The following is an 18717-nucleotide window of genomic DNA, read 5'->3' as shown; positions in this document are numbered from 1 at the left end:
GGTGTTGCTCCTGTGAGTTACATCAGCTTATCATCCCCAGGGGTTCCCCTCCATAGCATGCTTGGGTCAGTATTGTTTGAATTTAAGCAGGAATGCTAGAAAACTTTTTCAAAATGTTGGCCCTTTCAACCATGAGATCATTTGCTTTTCTTTAAATCAGAAACATATATAGGTAGTCATTAGCCTAATACAATCCTTTCACAGAGAAATCACTATATTGGAGAATATCAAATGATTTGGTTACAACATGAACATGGTTTGGCTACATCTTTTATATCAATGCTAAGATGCAAAATTTCTCTCTTATTATGTCTGATGTCAAATAACACAATTAACAAAATTATCAACAATAAACTAAAGAACACCAAAATTGAGAAAAATCAAGAATTTGTAAGCAACTATTTTATTTATGGAACATACAATAGATACTGTACATCTAGAGATATGAAAGAGGATGAGGACAGACTATTTATAGAGCTTCAGACTCAAGCCCATAAAGCCCAGATACTTTCAACATCACCCTAGGTAAGCCATCACACATCTGATATACCATCTTCAAGGACACATGTAAAGCCAATTTCCTTGTCGTTTATATTCACTAAAAATGTGACATTCGTAAGCCTAGACATTACTTAATTTGCCATATTTAAATTTGAGATTTTAATTTTGCCTGTCCTAATTTCCCTTAGGAACACAATTTTTTATTCTTTACAATTGTGCAGTTCTATTAAAAATATTACCTGATTTCAGTTTAAGAGAATTAAGCCTAAATAAATTTGTAAGTAATTACGAAATTTGGGGCGATATAAATTAACACTGTATAGTTGATATTCATATGGCATGATATGTACTCACACATCCCATCCAGGAGCTGATGAACATAGTTTAAAACATCCAGTTCTTAAAAGTTTCCAATAAATACCACACTGGGAACAGTTACTTGGCAAATATATGCCAGGGAGTCTAGGCATGCTTATAATAATTTCCTAAATACTAGCATATTATATATTCACTACAGAACTTTTAACATTAGAAAATATAGTAGATTTCATATGACCTAGGTTAACTAAACTTATTTTTATAAAAAGAGACAACATATATCATTACTTACTTTATTAGCCTGAATCAAATGAAAGTCCTTTCCATAGGCCTTCAACCCTTGTTCAAAATTTCTGCACTCTTCCTCTGTCCAAACAGATAATTCCTCTGAAAAAATTTGGGGCAGGGTAGGGGGAAAGTGGGGGAAGGAAACTGTTAAGCAATATTCTCCCAAATCCTGCACATAACAAAACTGTAAATAAAAATATAACTTTTGGTAACAACAGAAATATTTTACTCCTGAGTTCTATTATTGATGGCTTAAAAAGATAAAAGTAATAAAACATCCTTATTTAATAAAATTTTGGATGATTTAGTCCCTAACTCTTCAACCTCAATTTAGGCCATTTCCTCTTTATTCTTTATGATCCAACTAAACCAGCCACCTTTCAATTCCTTAAACTCATTATTTTCTTTCTTTCTTTAGACTTTGTGCATGCTCTTCCCTTTGTCTAGAGGTTATTGCATGCCTCTTATCTCATACCCTCTTTCACCTAGCTAATTCGTTTATAGCTCAGTAAAAATATATTGTTCTAGAGGCTTTCTTTTACCGCCTCATTCTTTTCACCAACTAGGTAAAGTCCCACTGTAGTAAGTTTGAACTGCACCCTTGAATTCTCCTTGGAAGAACTCAGAACTATTTTTCAGCTTTCCTACCTAGGCTCCAAGCACCGAGAGGTCAGGGGCCTTGTTTATAGTTAAATCCTCACAATTTAATAGGCCCTTCAATTTTTGTTGAATGAATGCTCTTTCCTTGGTTACACAATGATATATAAACAGTACTCTTAGTGAAGTGGGGGTGGGAGCCAGTTTAGAGTAACAAAAGAATTTTAGCTATGGCTTCATTATTTATGAATCATGCTTGCCTCAGCAAAAAGACCTCAGTTCAGTTCAGTTCAGTCACTCAGTCGTGTCCGAGTCTTTGCGACCCCATGAATCGCCAGGCCTCCCTGTCCATCACCAACTCCCAGAGTTCACTCAAACTCACGTCCATTGAGTCAGTGATGCCATCCAGCCATCTCATCCTCTGTCGTCCCCTTTTCCTCCTGCCCCCAATCCCTCCCAGCATCAGAGTCTTTTCCAATGAGTCAACTCTTCCCATGCATGAGGTGGCCAAAGTACTGGACCTCAGTTCTCATCAATTTTAAAGTGAAGGTAACATCTGTCACTTTACTCAGTTCACAGGACCATTACCAAGATCAAGTAAGAAAATATTTGTAAATGCCTTGAAACTGAAAGGCATTATGTATTTTTATTTAAATGGTCTTATTTTCTCATGAAGGAAAGGACAATATTCACCCCATTCCCCATAATGCCTTGTGTAATACTTGTTACATACAAGTTGTTTAACAAGTTATAACTATTATCCAACAAATACTTACTAAATTCAGAAAGATTAGTATTATTAAATTTAGGATATACCTAGTTAAAATTTTTTAAACTTTTAAAATTTCAAAAAATTTAATAGCTTAAAGTTTAAACTTCTGCTACATCGTGAAAACAAAAAGTTAATATTTATGCTTACCTCTAGCTGCTTTTACATTAAATCTTAATCTTCTCAATGCTTCCTCTGTATCAAAATTGCATTTAACTAATTCATATAATGCCTAGAAAAATAAAAGGCTTCAATATGTAACCTGGACTATGAACAATTCAAGGTGACAATTTCTTAACTGAGTAAAGGCTTTTCTAGAATCCAGTGTCTCCATCCTTTCTGGAGGACAAATAATTCCAGTGACTGCAACATAAAAACCACTAAAGGAAAACAAACGTAATTCATTCCTGACAATTAACTGCCTCTAAATATGTAGAAAATACTGGATAAGCAAACCTCTGGCAGCGGCATGGTTTTCTAGGAGTTTAGAAATAAAAGGAAATCATAATAATCACAAGTCCTTTTTTTATTTTTAATGTTCCTATTCAAAGATAAATTTAAACAATCAGAAAAGAAAAGCACTGGTGAAAAAGGTAAAGTATATAATGCTGTTATTAGGTCCATGGTAGGCACTGTTCTACTAGGTAAAGAGTTACATTATCCCAGATGAGTATTCCTAGCTTAATGATATCCACAGATTCTCTGCGATATGCAACGGAAGTTCAAAATGCCTAATAAAAAAATACATACAAAATATCAAAATTTCTACTGAGGCTAAAATACCAAAATTAAGTGCTGTCAATACTACATATATTATGCAGATTACAACCTCAGACTCCTTGCTGATGATATTACAGAGCTTCCTCTACTTACAAGGGGTCCCAAAAAACCCATCCTAAGTTGAAAATATGTTAAGCTGAAAATGCACTTTATACACCTCACCTACTGAACATCATCATTTCGCCTAGCCTACCTTAAATGTGCTCAGAACACTTACTTAGCTTACAACTGGGCAAAATCATCCAACACAAAGCCTGTATTATAATAAGTGTTGACTATCTCACGTAATTTACTGAATACTGTACTGAAAATGAAAAGAATGGTTGTATGAATTCAGAATGGTTGTATCAGTTGTTCACCCTTGTGACTGCATGACTGACTGCGAGGTATGGCTTTCTGCCACTGCCCAGCATCACAAGAGATATTCAACCCTAGCCCAGGCAAACATCAAAATTCAAAGCATGAGTTCTACTGAATGCATATTGCTTTCATACAATTATAGAGTCAAAAAATTTTAGGCTGATCCTTTGTTAAGTCAGACACCATCTGTATAGAACATTGGTGGATAGAAAAATACTGTGACAGCACTTATACATATATGGGGTTAATGTATTTTGGGAAAAATTTAAGTTATTTCTTATTCACGTACCTGTTCATTGTCCTTTATATGAGATCCTTCAGGAATTGCTTCTACACCTTTCTCATCACCTGTTCTTCTAGATGCATCTTTAAGAAACACAATCACTTTGTCTTCTGATAAGTATTCAGGGTCCCACAGGAGCTGGTCATCATTTTCATATACTAAATTAGTAAAATATAATGTTAAAAATGCCAAATTGAGACAAGTTTTTGTTAATACATATGGAACAAATAACTTAGAGCCAAAATGTTGACAACTAAGAGGTAAAGCGTAGTCCAACTACCTGCTTGACTTCATTCTGAGGCAATATTTATAAGTAATTTAAGCAACCTGAACAGACAGGTACCACTTGATGCCCCTTTTAGATCTGGTCTAACTTACCAAATTCCAAGCTCTCTTAGCTTGAACAGCACTGTGCTGTGCTGTGCTTAGTCATTTAGTTGTGTCCAACTCCGCGACCCCATGGACTGTAGCCCACCAGGCTCCTCTGTCCATGGGGATTCTCCAGGCAAGAATACTGAAGTGGGCTGCCATGCCCTACTACAGATCTTCCCAACCCAGGGATTGAACCCAGGTCTCCCGCATTGCAGGAGGATTCTTTACCGAATAAGCCACAAGGGAAGCACTTGAATACCACTGCTGCTGCTGCTGCTAAGTCGCTTCAGTCGTGTCCAACTCTGTGCGACCCCAGAGACGGCAGTCCACTAGGCTCCTCTGTCCCTGGGATTCTCCAGGCAAGAATACTGGAGTGGGTTGCCATTTCCTTCTCCAATGCACGAAAGTGAAAAGTGAAAGTGAAGTCGCTCAGTCATGTGCCCGACTCTTAGCGACCCCATGGACTGCAGCCTACCAGGCTCCTCTGTCCATGGGATTTTCCAGACAAGTGTACTGGAGTGGGCTGCCATTGCCTTCTCCTGAATAGCACTACCAACACTTAACTAATAATATCTGTATGACCCTGGCAAGTTACTTCCCTTCTTTCTGCCTCATCTGTGAAATGGGGAAAACAACCCTATTAAACAAGGTTTTAGGGATTTAAAGCAATTTAAAGTAATTCTGACACATTAAATAATGTTAAACTATAATTATGATTTCTGAATAGGGATGTCTAAAACAATGCTCGCCAGATATCAACACTGCTTATTTCCTGGTGGTGGGATTTGGGACAATTTTTTCTTACATCTTCGTACTTTTCCATGATGCTTGAAAACGTATTGTTGTAAGTGTAAATCATTTTCATAATAACAAAAGTCATTAAAAAAAAAGCATTTAGGTTTCATCAGAATTTCCATTATAAAAAGACTTAAGGCCAAATTTCATCAAAATCTTTAAAGTAAGAGGAGTGGAGAAGAAACTAAGACAAAAGCCTTGTGGAATTCTACATGACAGGAAGACGAAAACATAAACAAAATTAAGAAGGAACAGTCACAAGACAGACAAAATATCAAAAGTATGGCAACACAGCAGCAAAGGGAAAAAATGCTTCAGAAAATAATAGACTTTTAAAATTCTGTTAAAAAAGCAGGATGAAGAATTTAATTAATTTAATTTTTATTGAAAGGTAACTGCTTTACGCTTGCTCCTTGGAAGGAAAGTTATGACCAACCTAGACAGCAGAGACATTACTTTGCCAACAAAGATCCGTCTAGTCAAGGCTATGGTTCTTCCAGTAGTCACGTACGGATGTGAGGGTTGGACTATAAAGAAAGCTGAGCCCAGAAGAATTGATGCTTTTGAACTGTGGTGTTGAAGAAGACTCTTGAGAGTCCCTTGAACTGCAAGGAGATCAACCAATCCATCCTAAAGATCAGTCCTGGGTGTTCATTGGAGGCATTGATGTTGAAGTTGAAACTCCAATACTTTGGCCACCTGATGTGGAGAGCTGACTCATTTGAGAAGATCCTGATGCTGGGAAAGATTGAGTGCAGGAGGAGAAGGGGACGACAGAGGATGAGATGGTTGGATGGCATCACCAACACAATGGACATGGGTTTGGGTGGACTCTGGGAGTTGGTGATGGACAGGGAGGCCTGGTGTGCTGTGGTTCATGGGGTCACAAAGAGTTGGACACAACTGAGCGACTGAACTGAACTGCTTTACAGAATTTGTTTTCTCTCAAACCTCAACATGAATAAGCCACAGGTACACATATATCCCCTCCCTTTTGAAACTCCTTCCCATCTCTCTCCCCATCCCACCCCTCTAGGTTGATACAGAGCCCCTGGTTGAATTTCCTGAGCCATATAGCAAATTCCCATTGGCTATCTATTTTATATATGGTAATGTAAGTTTCCATGTTACTCTTTCCATACATCTCACCCTCTCCTCCCCTCTCCCCACGTCCATAAGTCTATTCTCTATGTCTGTTTCTCCACTGCTGCCCTGTAAATAAATTCTTTAGTACCATTTTTCTACATTCTGTGTATCTGCATTGCTGCTGCTGCTGCTAAGTCGCTTCAGTCGTGTCCGACTCCGTGTGACCCCATGGACAGAAGCCCACCAGGCCCCCCCATCCCTGGGATTCTCCAGGCAAGAACACTGGAGTGGCTTGCCATTTCCTTCTCCAATGCATGAAAGTGAAAAGTGAAGTCGCTCAGTCGCTCAGTCGTGTCCGACTCTCAGTAACCCCATGGACTGCAGCCTTGCAGGCATTAGAATACCATATTTATCTTTCTAACTCACTTCACTCTGTATAATAGGTTCTAGGTTCATCCACCTTCAAAACTGACTCAAATGCATTTCTTTTTAGGGCTGAGTAATATTCCACTGTGTATATGTACCACTACTTCTTTATTCATTCATCTCTCGATGGACACATTGGTTGCTTCCATTTTCTAGCTATTGTAAACAGTGCTACATTGAACAGTGGGATACACGTGTCTTTTTCAATTTTGGTTTGTTCGGGGTATATGCCGAGGAGTGGGACTGCTGAGCCATATGGTGGTTTTATTCCTAGTTGTCAAAGGAATCTCCATACTGTCTTCCATAGTTGCTGTATCAATTTACATTCCCACCAACAGTGCAAGAGCATTCCCTTTTCTCCACACCCTCTTCAGCATTTGTTTGCAGACTTTTCAAAGATGGCCATTCTGACCGGTGTGAGGCAGTATATCTCAATTGTAGTTTTGATGTGCATTTCTCTAATAATGAGTGATACTGAGCATCTTTTCATGTGTTTGTTAGCCACTTGAATGATTCTTTGGAGAAATGTCTGTTTAGATCTTTTCCCCATTTTTTGATTGGGTTGTCTGTTTTTCTGGCATTGAGTTGTATGAGCTGCTTATATTTTGGAAATTAATCCTTTGTCAGTTTTTTCATTTACTATTATTTTCCCCCATTCTGAGGATTGTCTTTTCACCTTGCTTAGTTTCTTTTGCTGTGCGAAAGCTTTTAAGTTTAATCAGGTCCAACTTGTTTACTTTTGTTTTTATTTCTGTTACTCTAGGAGGTGGGTCAGACAGGATCTTGCTTTATGTCATCGAGTGTTCTGCCTATGTTTTACTCTTAAGAGTTTTACAGTTTCTGGTCTTACATGTAGGTCTTTAATCTATTTTGAGTTTATCTATGTGTATGGAATACCAGACCACCTGACCTGCCTCTTGAGAAACCTATATGCAGGTCAGGAAGCAACAGTTAGAACTGGACATGGAACAACAGACTGGTTCCAAACAGGAAAAGGAGTACGTCAAGGCTGTATATTGTCACCCTGCTTATTTAACTTATATGCAGAGTACATCATGAGAAATGCTGGGCTGAAGAAGCACAAGCTGGAATTGAGATTGCCAGGAGAAATATCAATACCTCAGATATGAAGTTGACACCACTCTTATGGCAGAAGGTAAAGAGGAACTAAGGAGCCTCTTGATGAAAGAGGAGAGTGAAAAAGTTGCCTTAAAGCTCAACATTCAGAAAACTAAGATCATGGCATCCGGACCCATCACTTCATGGGATACAGATGGGGAAACAGTGTCAGACTTTTATTTTGGGGGGCTCCAAAATCACTGCAGATGGTGACTGCAGCCATGAAATTAAAAGACGCTTACTCCTTGGAAGGAAAGTTATGACCAACCTAGATAGCATATTCAAAAGCAGAGACATTACTTTGCCAACAAAGGTCCGTCTAGTCAAGGCTATGGTTTTTCCAGTGGTCATGTATGGATGTGAGAGTTGGACTGTGAAGAAAGCTGAGTGCCAAAGAATTGATGCTTTTGAACTGTGGTGTTGGAGAAGACTCGTTAGAGTCCCTTGGACTGCAAGGAGATCCAACCAGTCCATTCTGAAGGAGATCAGTCTTGGGTGTTCTTTGGAAGGACTGATGCTAAAGCTGAAACTCCAAATACTTTGGCCACCTCATGCAAAGAGGTGACTCATTGGAAGAGACTCTGATGCTGGGAGGGATCGGCAGCAAGAGAAAAAGGGGACGGCAGAGGATGAGATGGCTGGATGGCATCACCAACTCGATGGACTTGAGTTTGAGAAAACTCCGGGAGTTGGTGATGGATAGGGAGGCCTGGCATGTTGTGATTCATGGGGCAGCAAAGAGTCGGATACGACTAAGTGACTGAACTGAACTGATGTGTATGGTGTTAGGAAGTGTTATAATTTCATTCTTTTACACGAAGCTGTCCAGTTTTCCAAGTACCATTTATTGAAGAGGTTGTCTTTGCTCCATTGTGTATTTTTGCCTCCTCTGTCAAAAATAAGGTTCCTACAGGTGCATGGGTTTATTTCTGGGCTTTTATCTTATTCCATTGTTCTATTACTTTTGTTTTTGTGCCAGTACCATACTGTCTTGATAACTGTAGCTTTGTAGCATAATCTGAAATCAGGACGGTTGATTCCTCCAGCTCCATTCTTTTTTCTCAACACTGCTTTGGCTATTCAGGGCCTTCTGTGTTTCCATATGAAATGTGAACATTTTTGTTCTAGTTCAGTGAAAAATGCCATTGGTAATTTGATAGGGATCACACTGAATCTATAGACTGCATTTGGTAGTACAGTCATTTTCACAATATTGATTCCTACTACCCAGGAACATGGAATCTCTCTCCATCAGTTTATGTCATCTTTGATTTCTCTCATTAGTGTCCTATAATTTTCTGTGTACATTTCTTTTGTCTCCTTAGGTTATTCCTAGATATTTAATTTTTTGTTGCAGTGGTGAATGGGATTCCTTAATTTCTCTATCTGATTTTTCATTGTTAGTATATAGAAATGCAAGTGATATCTGTGTATTGATTTTATATCCTGCAACTTTGCTAAATTCACTGATTAGCTCTAGTAATTTTCTGATACTATCTTTAGGGTTTTCTATATACAGTATTATGTCACAGTGAGAGCTTTACTTCTCTTCCAATCTGGATTCCTTTTATTTCTTTTTCTTCTCTGATTGCTATAGCTAGGACTTCCAGAATTATGTTGAATAACAGTGGTGAAAGTGGACACCCTTGTCTTGTTCCTGATCATAGGCTGAATACTTTAAAGTTTTTCACCATTGAGAATAATGTTTGCTGTAGGCTTATTATATATGGCCTTTACTATGTTGAGGTAGGTTCCTTCTATGCCCATTTTTTTTTTGAAGAGTTTTAATCAAAAATGGGTGCTGAATTTTGTCAAAGGCCTTTTCTGCATCTGTTGAGATGATCATATGGTTTTTATCTTTCAATTTGTTAATATGGTGTATCACACTGATTCATATATTGAAGAATCCTTGCATTCCTGGAATAACCCAACTTGATCATGGTTATGAGCTTTTTGATGTTTTGCTGAATTCTGTTTGCTAAAATTTGTTGAGGATTTTTGCATCTATGTTCATCAGTGATACTGAAGTTTTCTTTTTTTGTGTTGTCTTTGTCTGGTGTTGGTATCAGGGTGATAGGGACCTCATAGAATGAGTTTTGAAGCGTTCCTTACTCTGCAATTCTTTGAAAGAGTATTAGAAGGAGAGGGATTAGCTCTTCTCTAAATGTTTGATACAATTCTCCTGTGAAGCCACCTGGTTCTGGGCTTTTGATTTTTGGGGAGATTTTTGATCACAGATTCAATTTCAGTGCTTGTAACTGGGTTGTTCATTAATTTCTATTTCTTCCTGGTTTAGTCTTGGGAGATTGAACTTTTCTAAGAATCTGTCCGTTTCTTCTTGGTTATCTATTTTATTGCCATATAGTTATTCATAATAGTCACTTATAATCCTTTGTATTTCTGTGTTGTCTGCTGTAACCTCTCCTTTTTCATTTCTAATTTTGTTGATTTGATTCTCTTTTTCTTTTCTTGATGAGTCTGGCTAAAGACTTGTCAATTTTATCTTCTCAAAGAACCAGTTTTTAGTTTTATTAATCTTTACTAATTCTTTCATTTCTTTTTCGTTAATTTCTGCACAGATCTTTATTATTTCTTTCCTTCTACTAATTTTTTGTTGTTGTTGTTGTTGTTGTTCTTTTTCCAGTTGTTTCAGGTGTAAAGTTAGGTTGTCTATTCGTTGCTATAAACTTCCATCCCAGAGGTTTTGAGTTGTCATTGTTTTGTCATTTGTTTCTAGAAATAATTTGATTTCACTTTTGATTTCTTTAGTAACCTTTTGGTTATTTAGAAATGTGTTGCTTAACCTCCATGTGTTTGTGTTTCTTACAGATTTTTTCTTGTAATTGCTATCTAGTCTCATAGTGCTGTGGTTGGAGAAGATGCTTGATACGATTTCAACTTTCTTAAATTTACTGAGGTTTGATTTGTGACCCGAGATGTGGACTATCCTGGGGAATGTTCCATGTGCACTTGAGAAGAAGGTGTATTCTTCTGTGTTTGGATGGAATGTCCTGAAGATATCAATGAGATCCATCTCCTCTAATGTATCATTTTTAAGACTTGTGTTTCCTTATTAATTTTCTGTTTTGATGATCTGTCCATTGGTGTGAGTGGGCTCTTAAAAGTCTCCTATTATTATTGTGTTAACTGTCAACTTCTCCTTTTGTCTGTGTTTGTCTTATATATTGAGGTGCTCCTATGCTGTGTGCATAGGTATTTACAATTGTTATGTCTTCCTCTTGGATTGATCCCTTGATCATTATATAGTGACCTTCCTTCTCTCTTGTAATCTTCTTTAAGGTCTACTTTGTCTGATAGGAGGATTGCTACTTCAGCTTTCTTTTGCTTCTCATTTGCATGGAATATATTTTTCCATCCTCTCACTTTCACTGTGTGTCTTGAGGTCTGAAGTGGGTTTCTTGTAGACAGCATACATATGGATCTTGTTTTGTATCCATTCAGCCAGTCTGTCTTTGGGTTGGAGCATTTAATCCATTTAAATTAATTTTTGATATATATGTTGCTATTTCCGTTTTCTTAACTGCTTGGGGTTGATTTTGTAGATCTTTTTTCTTCTCTTGTATTTCTTGACTATGTAAGTCCCTTTAACATTTGTTGTTAAAGCTTGCCTGGTGGTACTGAATTCTCTTAACTTTTGGTGGTCTGAAAAACTTTTTTATTTCTCCATTAATTTTGAATGAGATCCTTGCCGGGTACAGTAATCTTGGTTGTAGATTTTCCCTTTTGTTGCCATTCCCTTCTGGCCTGCAGAGTTTCTGCTGAAACGCCAGCTGTTAAGAGTATGGGGTTTTCCTTGTATGTTACTTGTTGCTTCTCCCTTGCTGCTTTTAAAATTCTTTCTTTTAGTTTTTGTTAGTTTGATTAGTATGTGTCTTGGCGTGTTTCTCCTTCCGTTTATCCTGTATAGGACTCTTTGTGCCTCTTGGACTTGATAGACTATTTCGTTTTCCACGTTGGGGAAATTTTTAACTATGATCTCTTCAAAAATTTTCTCACACCCTTTTCCTCTTCTTCTGGAACCCCTATAATTGGAATGTTGGTGTGTTTGATATTGTCCCAAAGGTCTCTGAGACGATCCTTAGTTCTTTTCATTCTTTTACTTTATTTTCACCATTTTTCTTCCAGCTCATTGATTTGTTCTTCTGCTTCAGATATTCTGCTATTGATTCCTCCTAGAACATAACTGAGATTTATTAATTTCAGTAATTTTGTTGTTTGTCTCTGTATGTTTATCCTTTACTTCTTCTAGGTCTTTGTTAATTGATTCTTGCATTTGCTCCATTTTGTTTTCAAGGTTTTTGATTATCTTTACTATGATTATTCTGAGTTCTCAGGTAGTTTGCCTATTTCCTCTTCATTTATTTTCACTTCTGTGTTTCTAGTTTGTTCCTTCATTTGTGCAGTATTTCTCTGCATTTTCTTTCTTTTCTTCAAACTTATTGTTTGAGGTCTCCTTTTCCAAGGTGACTTCAAGGTGAATTAATTCTTTCTTTTGGTTTCTGCCCTCCTAAGGTTGGTCCAGTGATTTGTATAAGCTTAATAGGGTGAGATTTGTACTGAGGTTTTGTTTGTTTTTCTTCTGATGGGCAAGGCTGAGTGAGGTGGTAATCCAGTCTTCTGATGACTAGGTTTATATTTTTGTTTTGTTTGTTGTTTAGATGAGGTGTCCTGCACAGGTTGCTACTGGTGGTTGGGTGACGCCAGGTTTTGTATTCAAGTGCTCTCCTTCACTATGTGATATCCCTAGGGTTAGTTCTCCAGTAGTCTAGGGTCTTATAGTCAGTGCCCCCACTCCCAAGGCTCAGAAATTGATCTCTGGTCAGGAACGAAGATTTCACAAGTGATTTGTCATGGCATTAACTGAGATTAAAACAAATATCCAAGAATGAGAGGCCAAAGATGAACCCCAGACAAATGGCAGTTACAAAATCAGGCAAATAATAATTAAAATAATGGAACATACATATACATATCCATCCATGAGCAAAGTCAAAACAGTCCAACAAAAATAAAGAACAGCAGACTGACCCAGTGAACAAAGAAAATCAAAAATTATATTTACCAGTTAAGAACAAAACTAACTAAAGCACAAACCGGAAAACAAAACTAAAGCAGGTGCTAAGTGGGGAATAAAGCAATGAAAATAAAACTAACAAATACGTTGAGTGGAAAAGAGAGAAAGAAAAGAAAGAAAGAATAAATATGCAAGTTTACAAAGAGGTAGATAAAGAAGATTTATATACATTAAAGATTAACTGCAAGGGGAAAAGACAGTAGGAAAAGCAAACAAAGGAATAAATATAGAAAAAACAATACGTTTAAAAAATTAAAACTAAAAAAGAGAAAACAAAAAAAAGGGGGGGGGGGATTCCACAGAACTGCAGAAGCCCAATGTAGAGGCAAAGGTTTATAACAACAATAAAAAATGGTTTTTTTTTAATGTGACTGAGGGAAAAATGTAACTGAAGGCAAAAAAAACCACAAAACTCAAAAGCTTAATTAGATTTCATAGTGCCAATAAAATCAACAACTATAACAGAGGAGGGGTGAGGAAGACAAGAAAATCCAAAAGAATCTACAGAACAAGTCAAAACATAAGAATAACACATGTTTTTCTTGAGTCACTGCTGTCAGAGTCCTTTCCCTCACTGGGAGTCACTGTCCACTCACCTCCCTAGGATGCCCTCTGACACTGTGCTGATCTCTGACCTGCTGTGAGGGCAGCTCAGACTCTTATCTGGTCCTACTCCTGTGTGTTCTTGCCTCCAATGTCCACAGCTAACAGGACTAGTGTGTTTTCTTTTGTGACAGCTCTCAATGACCTTTTATATATTCCACAGACACAGAGTCTGGCCAGTTGACTGTGTGGATTTAATCTGCAGCTTGTACAGCTGGTGGGAAGGTTTTGGGTCTTCTTCCTTAGTCACACTACCCCTGGGTTTCAACTGTGGTTTTATTTCCACCTCTGGATGTGGGTCGTCCACTGGGGTTTGCTCCTGGGGCTTCCCTGGAGGACTTGGGTTTGCCCCCGTGAGGGCCAGGTGTGGAGGTGGTGCAGCTGCTTGGGTGACAAGGGTTCTGGCAGCACCAGATACTGAGGGAAGATGGCAGCTAGAACAGCAGGAAATATAGTGCTCTAGAAGGGTATGGCAACCAGCATTGGCCAATATGCTCCAGTATTCTTGCCTGGAGAACCTCCGCTCCCTGAGAGAGAAGCCTGGAAGGCCACAGTCTACAGGGTCACAAAGAGTCAGACACTACCGAAGTGACCCTGCATGTATAGATGCAAGACTTTTTTGCCTGTGGCAGCTCTGCCCCAGTGAGAGTTGAGCGTGAAGGTGACACAGCTGCTTGGCCTGCGGGAACCCTGGTGGCGCCAAGTTGTACAGGGACACTGATTGCTTCCACCACAAGCATTATGGCTTTATCAGAGTCTTTTTTTGAGCCTCTTGCAGCTGGCAATCAGAAGGCCTCTTTAGCCAGTCTTTCTCCGTAGCTCTGTCCATTCAGGCACTTAGAGGGCTCTCTTGCCTGGGGTCCTTCTCTACTGTTCAGAGCGTCAGGCATATAGAGGGAGCCCTGGCTGGGATCCTGCTCTATAGTTCAGTGCGTCAGGCGTTTGATGGGTCAGCCTTTCTACTGTTCAGCTGTCAATGGTGGTAGTGTGGGGAGAGAGACACTATGGTGATGGCTCCATCCCCTACATGTGACTCAGCAGTACTGCCTTGCTTCCATGGCTGCCCAGCTTTCCTCCACAGGCATTTCCCACCACAATTTCCTCCTTCACATCCCCTAGATCTGCCTCTGCACAGTCAACAGCAGAACTTTCCCTGGGATTGCTCCACAATCCCTAAACTCCAGCTCCCAGCTGCTGCATCTTCCAGGAGAACTGCGTCCCTGTCTGGGATATGTATGGCTCCAGCAAGGACTGTCTGACTCTCATTCCATTTAGGCTGCCACAGATCAGCTGTTTCACTCTCAGCCTTAAATGTTTCTCCCCTGACTCAGACAATTGCCCCAGTGTGGGGATCAGACCTCTGCTTCAGTTCCTCCACCCGCTGAGGGCAGGTCCAGTCCTACTAACACTCCCATTTCTCCCCCTAGTTGCTTCATCCTACCAAGTTTTTGGTGGTTCTATATATTCTTTTCTTCTGGTCAGGTACTCCTGTCCTGAGTTCTGCATGCACTTCTATGTCTGAAGGTGTATATCTGAATGTATCCATGGAGAGAGACGTACTCCACATCCACCTACTCCTCCGCCAACTTGTTCTCCCCAGGATGAAGATTTTAAAAGTGCGCTGGATTTACTAATGAAGAGGTGAATCTTTAAAAAATGTTTTCTATGCAGAAATGGCCAAAGCCATACTGGAGAGGACTGAGGAGGAAACAGAAGGTGAAGAAGCAGAAACCTCTTTTGAAAAAAAGTCCCACTATGAGGGACGAAGACAGAGTAAGTAGCTAGAGAAGAAGCATAGCTGAAGAACTTTTTGGTTTTGTTTGTTGGTGTTTAAAGTTAGGAGATGTGAGTGCATGCTAAGTCACTTCAATTGTGTCTGACTCTTTGTGATTCTATGGACTGTAGCCTGCCAGGCTCCTCTGTCCATGGATTCTCCCAGCAAGAATACTGGAGTGGGTTGCCATGCCCTCCTCCAGGGGATCTTCCCAACCCAGGGATGGAGACCCTGTCTTTCTGTGGCTCCTGCATTGCAGGCGGATTCTTAACCCCTGAATCACCGGGGAAGCCCCAAATAGGAGACATAACCACTTAGATGACACTAGAAAGGAGCCAGCTAGAGAAAAGACTTTGAATTTAAGAGTCAAGGCATAGCTGACAGTGTCAAACTTCCTTGTTTGAGACATACCAGGTACTGTGTTAAGTGTTTTCTTATAAATTACCATATCCCTACCCACTCCCCTGTCACTACACACAAACACTTCAAAATATTATACCCTTGTTTCCCAAAAGAGTATAGATCAAAAGACAAGCTCTAGAAATTTTTCCTTAGTAAACTGCATTCCTTTTCTAACCCACTGGTATAATCCTACTGAAACTCTCTAAACTGTAAATACAATAAACTCCCATGATAAAGGGAATCTGGATATACTGCTATTGACTTCTGGGCTCTACTCAGCCTGTTTCCATACTACAGTCCATGTATTCTTGGTTTGAGAGTGGGAGATGGACAGTGCCTTACAATGAAACCCTGGTTCAGGAAGAAGACAATGGAGGGTGGGTCCCTGAGTCCCCAGTGTTCTTCCAGATACTCCCATGTTGGGCCTGTGAAACAAGCACACACTCAGAGATACTTCTGGAGTCAATCTGGAAGTCCCAAGTCACAGGTTGCAAACACATCCTTATTTAAACTGAGTACACAAGACATGGCTCAGACGGTAAAGAAACTGCCTGAAATACAGAAGACCTACGTTCGATCCCTGGGTCAGGAAGATTCCCTGAAGAAAGTAATGGCTACCCATTTCAGTATTTTTGCCTGGAGAATTCCATGGACAAGAAGCCTGGCAGGCTATAGTCCATGGGATCACAAAGAGTCGGACATGACTGCAATTGAACCAGTGCATGCACCTCAGTCAGACAGGATAACCCTGAGAATATGATACTTAATGCTACACAATTACTATATATTAAAAACAACAATGATTCCTGGTCCAGGAAGATTCCATGTGCCACAGAGCAACTAAGTCTGTATGCCACAACTACTGAGCCTGTGTTCTAGAGCCTAGGAACCACAACTACTGAAGCCCATGTGCCCTGGAGTCCGTGCTCCACAACAAGAGAAGCCACCACAATGAGAAGGCCATGCGCCCCAATGAAGAGTAGCCCCCACCTGCCTCAAGTACAGAAAAGCCCATGCAGCTACAGAGACCCAGCACAGCCAAAAACAAAAATATAAAATTGTTAAAAGAAAGGTTTTTTTAAATGACACAGTTGAGAACAGCTAGAATTCTCAGAGAATAAACCACACTGCCTTAATTGGTTCCAGAAGTAGATGGATTATTTGGCAGTTAAGTTTATATTCTAAATAAAATATGACTTTTGACTATGCTCTAAATAAAACAGGAAACACAACTAATATTTATTAAATGTCTATTGAAGAATGACTAAATGCCAAGAGAAACGCAACTTCTATGATAAAACATAAGAAAACATGGAGGAATGATCTCTATAAATATGACATTAACCTCTACAAATATAACAGCAATAGAAAGAAAAAATACTCCATTATAAATAATTAGTATAACTTCATGAACACGCTGGATTTTGAAAGATTCCAATCACTGAAATGTAACATCTTCTGAAACTTCTTCATTCTAATGAATTATCAAATTTAAATTAGAACTTTTAAAAAGCAATCATAAGTAGCCAGCATATTGTATATTGAGTGCATATTGCATATTGAGTGCAGCACTTTCCACAGCATCATCTTTCAGGATCTGGAATAGCTCAACTGGAATTCTATCACTGCCAGGAGCCATCGTGAGGAGCTCCACCCATGACAAAGGTCATGAGGAAGGAGGCTCGCATACGCAAAGGCGGGATCGAGCCTCAGGAGTTGCCCTGGAAATTCTCGAGCATCTACCCCCAAAACCAGAGTCTGCCTACTTTCTGCTTTGTGCTTTCACCTACACCTCTGACTTTACGGGGGGCTGTCCCCCACTACCTCTCTCTGAAAAAAGAGTTAGCTTACAGCTCCAGTTAATAATTCCTGGGTGTGACAGTGTTTAACCTACAAACTCCTTTGGAAATCCTCTAGCCTGCCTGAATAGGTTTTTCCGGCCACATGTGATTGTTCAGAGCCTCCCAACTGAGAGGCAGGAGATGTTCTAAACTGTCTAAACACAGATTCCTTTGAGTAGTTCAAAGATTGATTAAAAATTGTATTGGTGAAAGGTTTTTTCACTTATTGGGCCAATGTTTGCTGCTAAGTCTCCATACTCCTTATCTACTATGTTCTTGGCAGTGTATTGATTGATATAATGGGTGTATAGAAATGTAAGTAGTAGCCTCAATGTTTGTAACCTTGGACCCTTGAGTTAATTCTTTTCTTGATTGAGCCCACCTCACCTTTGCACTATAGGAATGCAGCTTTGTCCAGTGCTTTTTTGGAGGCTGGTGCCTGACTTTGGAATAATCACCTTTAGAGAAAGATAAGTTTCTTAAAATGTTAACAGGCCTCCTGGCCAGAAGATGATGTAATTCACCTGAACTTTTGCATATGATAAGTTTGAAAGCCTGGCTTCGATTAGGACCAGGAACTGCTGTTCTTGCATGACTCCACCCCTTCCCCCATTATCCTCTATGCACAACTTAAGGTATAAAAACTACTTTGGAAAATAAAGTGCGGGCCTTGTTCACCAAAACTTGGTCTCCCCATGTCGCTCTCTCTCCCAAATTCTGGCTGAGTCTCCATCTGGAGCACGGAACCCGCCATGCTTGCTAATTATGCCTGGGCTTCTAAGATCCGACCGGGAAGGCCTCAGTGTCTCCTCTCCTTCGGGAGAACGGAAAGACGCCTGTGGCCTACGTAAGTGGTGCAAACTTCTTGTCTTGAAGTTTTATTGGTCTCCCGCGTAAACCAAGCTACTCAGCCTCTTTTCTCCAGTGAATTTTCCTAGTGAGCTATCCTCATCCTATTACTCTATATCTTTGATAAAATATTTAAATAAATAGGTCGCCGATGCCGTCCCCGCTTCGAATACCCTGGATTAGCCGGGGCTGGACCCCGGCAGAAAAATAACTTACAAGTAGTTATAAATAAGTGAAGGAGTTCAGAAGGCAAGAGCTCATATAATGTATTAACACAGGTTAATTGGGGAAGTGCTTTTTATGGCATTTTTAAGTGTGTCATAGGCAAAATGAATTCAAAATAATTTAACAAAGTTCATTATGTGTGTGTTGGGGGTGAGAAGGGGAAAGACTAATGCAGAAAACTGCGAAACTACTTATCACAAAATCATAAACTTTGACAATCTTGGAAATTCCTAG

The 18717-nt window shown here is 39.4% G+C and overlaps 1 protein-coding gene across 10 annotated transcripts in view; it reads right to left on the bottom strand.

Annotated features, from left to right (window-relative positions):
* MIER1 (mesoderm induction early response 1, transcriptional regulator) overlaps nucleotides 1-18717 on the bottom strand; it is a 73098-nt gene that overhangs the window by 12142 nt on the left and 42239 nt on the right. For all 10 annotated transcript variants that reach the window (XM_010850282.1, XM_010850279.1, XM_010850280.1 and 7 more), the window contains 3 exons: nucleotides 3903-4054; nucleotides 2624-2705; nucleotides 1112-1206 (listed from right to left, as the gene is read on the bottom strand). In XM_010850282.1, the coding sequence (XP_010848584.1) occupies nucleotides 1112-1206; nucleotides 2624-2705; nucleotides 3903-4054 (329 nt within the window). The remainder of the gene's footprint in view (nucleotides 1-1111; nucleotides 1207-2623; nucleotides 2706-3902; nucleotides 4055-18717) is intronic.

This window comes from Bison bison, unplaced genomic scaffold, assembly GCF_000754665.1.
Source record: "Bison bison bison isolate TAMUID 2011002044 unplaced genomic scaffold, Bison_UMD1.0 scf7180017864290, whole genome shotgun sequence".
Taxonomy (NCBI): Eukaryota; Metazoa; Chordata; class Mammalia; order Artiodactyla; family Bovidae; genus Bison; species Bison bison.
This window is presented reverse-complemented; position numbering and strand designations above follow the sequence as displayed.